Raw genomic sequence first — 11725 nt, forward strand, 5'->3', positions numbered from 1 at the left:
ATAAAATAGTGTAACAGGCGTTAGATTCAAACATTTTCCAAGAGATATTTAATCAATAAGATTCTCCTCACAAGAACCACTACTAGGGTGGTCTCATTGCTTCATTCTCTATTAGAGGGAAGAAAACATATGCTACCTTTGGTTTTAGTCCAGTTGATTTGTGGTTGTTGGGGCTTCCAAATAGACATTTTTTTTTTTGCATACAAGTTGCAAAATTTGAAACAAAAAATAAAGTACATGTTCAGCGAATTTTCCTTTGCAAAACCATATGCGTGTGTGTGTGTGTCTGTGTGAGTATGTCTGTGTGTAGGCCATACTGCCCATCGTGACTCTGCTACCTTTAAATTTGGACGACAAAAACAAACAAACAAACGTTCAGATAATTTGGAAAGTGGACAGCAGTCCATGTAAAATTGAGATTTAGACAGGATACCACACGGATTATTTTCAGTGAATGCAGGATATGTAAGGTTTATCTCCTATAAGTGTTCTCCACAGTTAATGCTGTAACTTTTACTTGTTATCAAAATACAAGTTCATATGTCATCCGAAAAACAACAACAAACAAAGAAACAAACATGCATGTGAATGCATGTACTGAATTCCTGTAATCTATGTTTCTATTGTAATAATTCAAATGAATGTAATTTCTCTTTCTTTTCCCCTCTTTTTCCCTGTCCCCCTCCCTCTTACTTCTCTCTCCCCACCCCACCCCCTCTCTCTCTATCAGTTACATCATCAATGCAGTCCGGAGTATCAACGGATGACTTTGTCTCCGTACATGTCGGAGACACAGCGGTCCTCCATTGCAACTTTTCATATCCGAGCTCTACATCATACGTTCTCTCCTGGTCTTTGAACGGGGCAAGGGTTATCAGATGTGGACCCAAGGAATCTGAAAAATCGAGAGGACGTTTTCAACTGCGGCTCGACAGGAGTCGAACAACCAGCAGTCTTACCATTGCACCCGTATCGGCTCAAGACGAAGGACTTTATCTGTGCCAGATTTACGTAGACACAGATATAATGAGCGCCGTTTCTCAGCTGAAATTGATTGGTTAGCATCGTCCTGGTCCGTGTAATGACTTACGGCATACGTCACCCATCGCACAGTATTTTACAAATATACATCATTGCAACCGTGAAGGAATAAGTTCTTAAAGTTACTCTAAGCATTCAAACAAGGACTACAAATTGTGGTACATGTACATAATACTAAAAGCTAAAATCACACATTAGATAAAATCGTCCAACAAGAATAACCCTAAACTGAATCGAAACGGTCTAAACTTCGGAACTTCCTTATTTGAGAGAAACTACTGAATTTATGAAAAACAAAATGCCGATGCATTGGTACTTTTTACTATGAATACCTGACACCATGTGTTACAAAATCACATTATGACTTCCGTATGCCTTCCATATCGTCGAGGTAATTAGTAACAAACAATTACTTTTCTTTGTTTTTGAGGAGGGGGGAGGTGAAATGGCAAAGTCCATCCACTACCCGTAAAAAGTGACGTTGAGACTTACCCCAAACATGGACTTTAGCCCTCGCTTTCTGTTATCATATGTCTCTATAAATCAGTTGCTATAAAATCAAATGTAATAACATCTTAGTATGGTTGCTCACTGTTGTTTAAAAGCCTTAGGTCCAAAAAGTATCGTGTTTACTGTATAAGGAAGACGTGATGCTACTGTCCCCGAGACTGAAAAGGCTCCTCCTCAACTAATTTCAGCAAAGCCTGATAGGACCTACCAAAATGTCATCAAAGTGAAATCTCATCTTTATCTTTCGTATCTCAGACTCTAGCTTTCGTATCTCAAACGAATTTCACGGAATGACAACGCTCTTCTTGTAGTGTTCAATCCTAGTTGGAACTTGGAACTAGTAATGATGTGTATCTAGATACAAAAAAAAAAATGTTTTGTTTCCCCGTTCCCAGTCTAAAAATGAAAAATAACTAAGGTGATTTCTTGTTAAGAAAGAGAAAGCAATATGATAATATTACTTTGTGATATTATATACACTGCAGTCGGTTAAGATCCACCGACATGATTATGCAGTGCTTAAATGTGGATCTGCTGATGATAGACATCCGTTGGCGCAATGGCGCATGAGAAATAGAAATGTAGATGAATGAAATGAATAAATGCATTTAAACAAATAAATAACGACGCATAAATAAATATTTATATGCATAAAGAAATAACTAAACAAACATGATTTGATAGTTACACGAAGAATGGATTCAATGAATTTAGTGTAAAAAAATGTAAGTATGATTTCTTTTTTTTTCAAAATTGTGTTTCTTAATTTGACAGGTACCTCGTCGAATGTGCAATTGAATTGGTCAAATCTTACAGATTTGTCGGAAGTGTCACCATTTCAACAGTTTGCTGTCAACTGCTCTTCATCCGGCTTCCCACTTCCAGTGGTTAGTTGGATGAGAGAAGGGACAGCAAGTCCTATTAATAGCGGCTATGGATTTTCAACGTTGTCATTCAAAAGCATCGATAGGAGCATATCCGGAAGATATATGTGTCAGTCGGACAATGGTATACCACCTGTGCGACGAAAGAATGCAATCATCCATGTATATTGTAAGTGTATCCGTGTGTATATACGTGTGTGCATTTGTGCACGTATTCTTCTATACTTAATTCATAACTCACGGATATCGCAGGAAATTGTATGAAATTGGAACGTCCAGTTATCCCTTTTATATTTTTGATAACGAAGGTACAATACAATGTAGATGTACAACCACAGCTGAGTGCCCATGAGGCCTGTTTGTGGATGGGGGGGGGGGGGGGGGGAGGGGGAGGTTGTATTGCTTTGATAGATGTTCTGACTGTCGATGATGGGAGACGATGTTTTGCTGGAAGAGTTTGGAGGAGATTTTATACTGTTACTTGGAAATGGAGATACTTGACATGTAGGCCTACGCAGGATATGTAAGGCTATTATGATCTCTTAACAACTCTCCGCTATGAACAATGGTACAAGTTCTAAATTTCTATGTAGTGAATATGACCGCAAGCTGTCAATTCATTAGATTGACTTCTTATTAAACGATAACTCGATAGCGGTTCATTGCCCTGCAATTCACTTCAAATCGTCAATCATGTTCTCTTCTCTGCGTATCAAAAACATTACATTTTGATTTATGTATACTTTTGACACAGATCCTCCAAACATCAAGGAACTGACTGTTGTCGCTACTGAGCAGACGGATATTAGAAAGCAAAAGCATTTATTGTGCATCGTAGAAGCACACCCAGCCGCCACTGTGAACTGGACATCGATAGGATACCATTTAATTGACACTCCTAATACAACCGATGCATCTGTGAGTCCTTTCAATAGTGTCATTGAGAGCAGGCTTAGTTTGGCTGGTATCCCCAACGGGAAAGATGCACCCAGAGAGTACACATGTAGTGCAAGAAACAAGTTTGGCTTTGCAGAGCGCACGGTTGCATTTTCTGAAGATAAACAAGGTACGTAAAAATTGAGGGGTAGACGTTCTTGCCATTTACATTTTCTTGTACGTCAATCAAATATAAGTTGCAAGCATGTCTCATCACGCACATACATCATTTCTTTTTGTGCTCGTAATCGGATGATGCGGAATATTCATAAATAAATCTTGAAATGTATATCTATGCAAATTACACGTCTCCTTCATCCCACTTTCCGTGCGTATCATTCTAGTTAATACGCCGTGAGTCATACAGCTCTGCACATCGCAACCTGACACATGATAACGATCTATTGAACATTCAAACAGTAATATAAATCTGACAAAGTAAAGTGGGACAGCCTAAGCACCATTAGTGTTCCGTATTTCGCTGAAAATGTTAAGCTGAATCTGTTAAAACACACACGCACACACACACACACACACCCAAATGGCTGTCAGAAGCTAAATAAATGTGGGCTATGAGGGATTTTCCTTCAAAACGCGAAAAAGACACGGGATCTGTATTCCGTGTTGTTTTAAAGTGATTTCTCTCTTTTAGCATCGTTTGTCTATCAGTTGTAATGACAGTGTGAGACCATTACTACGTGCATCTCCATGAAGCTAGGTTATAATAGTTTGTGCTTTACAATGTGACTGCAGACAAAGATGTAAGTTACCGATCTAGGGTTAGGCTCAAAACGTATGGATTTTTAAAAGCCATAGATAAATGGCCTTGCTACTGAAAGCCATACATATTCTGCCTAGTGCACCATTGCTCCGGTTTAACAGTCACTCATATATAGAGACAGGATATTACGTTGTAATATTAAATTAAACTATTATCTACACATTTCTGATTACAACAACTAAATGTGACCGTGCACCTCAAAATGCACACACTGATTTTGCGTGAGGACTGAAAATAAGTGAAATGGCTCAACTTAGCCGAACTTGATTTTTTCATATTTTCTGAAAGAGCGGGTCTTCTTTCACGTTATGCTAAAATTTGGTATCATAAAACGGGCAGGAAAGTGTGTTTTGAGCAGTTTATCTCGAACATTTTTGGTAGAAACGTGTGATTAGGTGTGTCTTTAGAATCCCTTTTTCATTTCTGAAAAACCCCGTCCACACTCTTCACTTTCAACTCTAATAACTTTTGAAAGGATAGGGCTACTGCTTTGAAAGTTGGCGTTAATTACTGACAGAATGTGTTAATGAGGCATGCTTAATTTCAGTTTAATCTGATAATCTCTTCATTGTTGTTACTCTGGTGGTTTACTTCCTGTTTTTTGTCCCATTCATCACACAGCCAGCACGGTTTGGTAAAGATTGAATCGACACTGTACTTCAAAGCCTCTTTTCTCAGTTCACACTTTTTTGAGTTTGTGCTTTCTTTCCAATATTTAAATAGGTTAGGAGAGTCCATTTGATTTTAATTATACATAATTTTCAAGCTTAAAGTCTGCTCTTTCAGAATATGGTCTTAACTAAAAATTCATGTCTGGCGACTTTTTGTTTGTTTTGAGGTGCAGGGTCACAAATGACAAATCAAATCCACTCAATAAAATCATGATGCAACCATAGGATGAATTTCTGCCACACTCTTTCGGTCATAAACATTTTAGAGTCAATACTGCCAAAAGTTATAGCATCATTATCTATTTTGCCTTATAACTCAAGGTTAGAACGCAGGCATAACGAAGATGCAGTCTTATTTGTGTGTTTGTGTGTGTGTGTGTGTGTGTTCTAAGAAACACTTAATATTAGAAAATATGTCTGCAATATTTTTGATTTCATTAAAGGTCACTTGAGCGCTCAAAAAATACAAAGATACTTCTAAACAAAACATATTCCGTACAGCTGAATGTAACTAACAAACGTGCATTCAGTTATTGTCAAATTCAAATTCAAATCTAAACTTGATTTTCACTTTTCTTTTTCAACAGAAAGTACAAGAAACAATATTGTGGATTTGACATGCGAGTCGTTGAAAATATAGATAACCAGACAGGATTAACAACATGTTCATGTCTACATGATCAGTACAAGAAAGATACATACACTCTATACAAAAAAAAAGTGGAGGTACCCACTCAAAAGACTATAATGCTTGTATCATGTGGGTACTTCTGTGCTTACTTTCGTTCTTACGAAATACATTACAACATTTTTTCGATTACAAAATTTGTCGATCTAACTAGGAAAGCCATAGTAAAACTAAAGCAAAAAAACAACAAATGTTGTTCGCTCAATTTTGATGTACAATAACCAAGCATATGAAACTAAAGTCTAATACTCTCAACTTTCCTATGTGATACATTTAAACACAGTATTCCATAATATGTTGGGCATGCGCAAATTATTAATAATCTGTTGCATGTTCTGTGACTGATAACAGTGCACCCTGCACGGAAATTATTATATACATATACATAAATTTATATAATTTGTGACCTTTACCATATTGCGCGCAGTTTCTAAACTCTTTTTCCCCCATACAGTTGATGCGTTCAGGGTATTAGAGGTAATGCTTATTGAGAACGATACTATATTGGACAGCTTTATTTCATTTTAAATTCCCTAATTTTAAATCTGTTGTAATCCCATATGACAAGAATGTGTGTGTGTTTTTTTTTTTGAAATTTAAGCGATCCGACTGCACATACTCGTGAGTTTGTATAATTTTCTTGATCTTAATCCACACTACAATGACTCTAGAAAGGCGATGGATTTTAGCCATTATCTTCGGGGCTGGAACTACCGCAGGTGTCCTTTGTGTCATTGTCACGATCGTTTTCCTTCGAAGGGGTTGGTATATAAGAAAATACTCATATATCAGTAGTTATCAAGTGAAAAGACGTTCAGTTAAATGTGCATGTCTCCTGAAATGTGTATAATAACATTTAGTATCTGTCTTATGATTGTTGTAACATTAAAATCATATTCTTTTTTATTCAACGTGGAGGCTTATGTACCTTTACTACAAACAAAACTCTTTTTAAAATCATTATCCGTAGCCAAGTAGGTTTGTTTGTAATATTGTTTGCCAAATGCTGTTTGAAAGTGTGGACTTGTATCTCTTCGCAATTTACCAACGTATCAAGACGAAAAAAAAAAAAAACCCAACATACAATAATAGTTGCAAATGGTACATTTGTTAATAAGAGTCCGATTTTCTTTTGACAACATGTTGACTCATTTTCGTACATTATACTAGGGAGGTGTTGTCATTTTGAAGAAGCCGTGACGGCAGAGTATGTAAAGCCCATTCAAATTACATCCTTTGGAAAGAGAAGACGTCCTCTACCAATGAAACCCAGTGGAGAACTTCAAGATTACTCCTGTGTGCTCTCTCCGGCTGTCGTGACGACAAAGGTTTTTGATTCACATCAAGAGCGATCTATCATCCCTCTCGCTTTGAAACAAGAAAGGGTGAGCTCCATGACATGAACATCATCGCTAACATTTAAGACTGAAAATGATTATACTTCATTGTTTCAAATAGGTCTCATTAAGCAATAATGTCACTTCTGACTTACACCTAAGCTTTGATGATGAAGGATTTAAACAATTAATCCCGACAGTATTTTTCCCTTTTAAGTCTTTCCAAAAAAGTTTGCCTAGGTGACAATAATCCTGACAATATTGTTTGGATTCTAACAAACATTTAGAAATGACATCAGTGTCATTGCCTCTTCATCTTACAAAACCGAAAAAACAACAACAACAACAAACTGAAGAGTGCCAGTTTTGACAGTTCACCATAGTTTACCACTTTTTAGAATAATTAGCAGAATAGCTTAATATGTTTTCAAAGTGATTGACATTGTCCACCGCACTATGGAAATTGCTAAGATAATTCCATTATTCAAATGGAAGACAAAACATTGCCTCATTATTTTAAATAACTCTTTTCTATACATACTCTAGGTCCATTTTTTTTAATTTCCAAATTAAGACTATTTTTTGAATATATCTAAAATGCCAATCTGGGGCATTCAAACAAAAATTATACAGGTAACAGTCTGGTAGCAAATAAATAGGAATGGACTACAGAACACTTTTTTATCAATGGATGTTTTCACCCGTGCTCTTTTTGGCGACAACAAAAAATTCGTTAATATTAATATCATTACGATTACATTTCGTCAACGAAATATGTTTGAAGTCATATTCAGATGAGTGAATAAAATCCAAGAAATTTTCTTGTAATGTCATAATGTCAAATTGTATTAGGACATTATACTTCTTTTATAGATTGACGTTTGTAAAACGGTGTTGTATATTACGGGAATTCTTGAAAATTAGGTAGACATAATCATCATCTGCCCAAAGTTCTTTGGTACAATTGTGGATAACAAATTATACTGCAAACAGATGTTAAGTCACCAACAAAAAAAAAGGGCTTAAGATTTATTTGACATTCAGTTTGTAACATGTCATAAACTTCTTCTCAATGTTACAATATTCAAATTATGGCACTTTAAAGCATTTTAAACTTGAAAAAAAAAAACAGCCAATTTGAGTAGATGGGATAACATTACCTAAAAAAAGACGCTCAGCATTATACTAAAATTGTATTCTTACTTTCATCGGGTTCTTTTTGTCAACAAATAAAAAGCTAAAAAAAATCAAGGGATCACATTCATATGCATCTCGGCAAGCCAGTGGAAAAAGAATATGACTGCTTCAGTCACCACAAGTATTTCATATTTCGTTAGTTAAAGAATATGTTCATAGTAAACCTTTTGTCATGTGTGGTATTACATACCTGTACGTGATACGAACTTTAACAACAAAAGGTACTTTAACAATAAAAGCTTTTTGTAAGTTTATTTCTCGTATATGCCATCCATTTCGTCTATTAAAGTATTTGCACAAATTACGCTCCCTTAAGTTTCTGTTTACCCCTCGCCTCCCGGAAAGATACCTTTTATACCAATTTTAATTTTTCATAATCTTTGTGAGTGTGATTGTTTCATACTTTCCCATGCGCACATCAAACTGTAAACGAAGACTTACCACAATATTTCTCATTGCCTATATAAAAGCACCATTTTAGGTCTACTCAAAACACACATATATTAATATAACACATGCAGAATAAATGCTGTGATCTAGCCTTGTAAATATTTAGTTGATATCATTCTATTTGGTGATAATTTTATTTTTTTTTTGTAATACTGTTGGTAACGGAGCTAAATTCTACATGATTTTCTTGTTATTCTTCTTACAAGCAACGCTGTTTATTGCCTTCCTCGTGTCTTTTCTTTCTTTTTCCTAACTTTCACCCAAAATTTTGAAAAAAAACATTTTTTTTCCAGTTTTATTATGTACACTTTCTAAGAATAGATAAATTCCGTTTATAAGTTGTTGCTTTTTCTTCATATGTAGGGTACGTTGTGAACAAGATTTGACAATGATTGAAGTATATAATTATATTTGATATAACTATGTATTTATATATCTGATCCCCATAAAATCGTACATGTCGATCATGTCCACACTGTATTAATGTTTAGTTCAGTTCAGTTCAGCTCAATTTTATTTCTGCATTTTTTTTCAAAGAATTCATATATGAAAAATAACACGTGTATCTGTCAACAGATTAAAAAACAACAACATCCAATTCATAGTATCATAATCACAATTCTGAAAGTATAAACATAACAATGAGTTCAACAGAATCGACCGTACACTCGTTTCCGAGTAAAGAGTAATGTGGGGTTCCATTTCACTATTTTGCAGGATTACTTGACAATAACTGAAGACCAAGAAGAAGTGACCCAAGAGACAACATTGCGCGAGCCTGAAAATTATTACGATACTCCTTTGGAGCACAGTTCACTCGAGCCGAATATTATTCCACCACCAACGGAATTTACATCGATGTCTCCAGGCTGCTCATCCTTAGACCGTCGACATGAAGCCCGGTTTTACTCAACCAAAATCGTCCGTTGAAGAAGTCCTCTCTCAGCTGAAGAAGAAAATTGAGTTCTTGCACCCCTTTTTGAGGCTAAATAGGAAACATAAGATTTATGCAATTATGACAAATGATACGTAAGGAAACAATAACGTCTAGTTAAAGAGAGAGATAGAGAAAAAAAAAGAATGAGAAAGAGAGGTAGAGAGGGACAACGAATACATATAGGAGAAGAATGGATAATGAAAAGAAGAGAATGTGTTGATACCATGACCCGGCAACGCAAACCACGCAGGCAAGATTCCACCTTCGCTGTCTTGACAAAGAGGAAACCATTATTCAGCATCACTGGTAATTTACATAGCATTAGACTGCATATAGTTCTTGTGGTAGGCTTAATTAAGATATCCACGAAATATTAATGACGATTATTATTTTGTTAATGCCAATTATTAAAGAGAATATCTGTGCCTGAATCTTCCAATGCGTTAAATACATATTCATGCATTGACATGGCATGTTGTCGGCCATTGGTATCTATTTTTACAAATAGTTCGAATCAAAATGTATAAATACCATTTTTTCACTGTTGGTGACATTTCTTTGTTGTACACGAATAGTTTTAATCAAGTACCTAAACGCTGATATTATTTCATTTTTTCTCTATAAATGGGTCCTTATGGAATAGAGACAAAAATCAAATCTTTCTCAGGATGCTTACTCGTTTTTACAAGGTGTGTTTGTAAATACATTAAAGCAATTATCACACATATTCCTTTTGTCCTTTTCTTTTCAGGAAATATACATGTCTGTGCCTTTTACCTGTTCACATAAAACTACGTCGGCTGAATTTTAGACAGTCGATGAAGAACTCATTATAAAAATTATTGAAATCCATTTCTTGCAAAACGACAACTATCCACATTTTATCTAGATTTATTTACTTTTGTTTTCTTGACTGGTCAGAAATCAACACCCAGCCAGTTGAGCAGAATACCCTGTATAAGGATATGCTGAGAAATTTCAGAAAATCAATAATGCCTATGGTGATGACATTTTCAAAGAAGAATAAAGAAGGTGATGTTTGAAAAGGAAAGGTCAAACAACCGAGAAGCATGCACTTGTCTCAACTGACTTTATTTAATGAAATGTGTGCAATAGACTATCATCAAGGACTTCGTTTTAATATGAACAGAGAAATAAATGTCACCCTGAAGAAAAGACTGAGGGAAAAGAAATAAAAAAAAGTGAAAAAAGACAGTCGTATATAAATTGTTGCTTTTTTCCGGCAAGCAATCTGATAAACAAATAAACAGTTTAATAGGCAGATCGATTGAAGAATAGACATGTGTTTGTGCGTGTATGATGAAAATCGTCATTTACCAATTTAAGCTCTGAGGTTTCAAGATATTTACATATATCAGAGAGTAATATTTATGTATTTGTGTTTTAACGTTATTATTCCTAAAAGTTTATTTGATTATTTGAGCTTATATATAAATTGTAGATATGATATGGGAAATGGTATTATATATGTTGTTGCTTTTGTCAGAACCTTGCTGTCTCAAACAAACTCGATATCTATCAATGGACCTAAAATATGGAACGGAATTCCTCCTGATTTTCGAAGCAGCATTGTGATCATTCCAAAGGAGATACAAGATATGCCTTTTAAATATTCTGATTGTTTGGCTGCTTGTGTGTGTGCGTGTATGTATGCGTAGACCCCTATATGTTTGTGTGTGTATATGTATGTATGTATGTATATAGGTGTGTATAATCAAGCTTCAATTTTCTAAAATTTATATGTTTTATTCAGTCAAAGTCAAAGATATTTTTGATTATATGATTCTTTAAAATGTATATTTGAGTATATGAATATAAGAACGACCCAAATCCAACTTTTGGCAAAATTCAGTTTGACATGGGAAATTGTAGCTTATGCATGGACTCATCTTGTGTATAAATGATAAATCCTAATTACTCCCGGAAGTGCCTGAAATAAATGACTTAAATCTTATATGAATGTAAGAATGAAGGACTTGGGTCATTCTTACATTCATATTATAGCGCCCTCTCTCGTCCTTCTCTCATCTCTATAGCAAAATATCATGTATATGAATCACTAAAGAACGACCCAAGTCCATATGAATCAAAGGACGACCCAAGTCCATCACACAAAATGGCCTCTCCACAAAAATAAATGTAAATATTAATTGTCATAATAATAACTATATGTTCTAATTTGTATAAACGATGTTGCCTTCCCATCACAGTTAGATAGAATATTATTGGACAAATAAAAAAGATATGAAGTTTTTTTAAGTTTACTCGAAAT

At 35.0% G+C, this 11725-nt stretch overlaps 1 protein-coding gene across 1 annotated transcript; it reads left to right on the forward strand.

Annotated features, from left to right (window-relative positions):
- The first annotated feature begins 939 nt into the window (after window positions 1-939).
- On the forward strand, window positions 940-9741 carry LOC139735835 (uncharacterized). Its single transcript, XM_071646585.1, has 6 exons — window positions 940-1057; window positions 2326-2604; window positions 3190-3501; window positions 6183-6272; window positions 6682-6896; window positions 9213-9741. Exons 1-6 carry the CDS (start codon window positions 1027-1029, stop codon window positions 9423-9425), a joined length of 1140 nt encoding a protein of 379 aa, XP_071502686.1. The 5' UTR covers window positions 940-1026; the 3' UTR covers window positions 9426-9741.
- Window positions 9742-11725: the final 1984 nt, after the last annotated feature.

Source organism: Diadema antillarum, unplaced genomic scaffold, assembly GCF_040938485.1.
Source record: "Diadema antillarum isolate AM-2024a unplaced genomic scaffold, OU_Dant_1.0 seq00000602_RagTag, whole genome shotgun sequence".
In the NCBI taxonomy this organism is placed as follows: Eukaryota; Metazoa; Echinodermata; class Echinoidea; order Diadematoida; family Diadematidae; genus Diadema; species Diadema antillarum.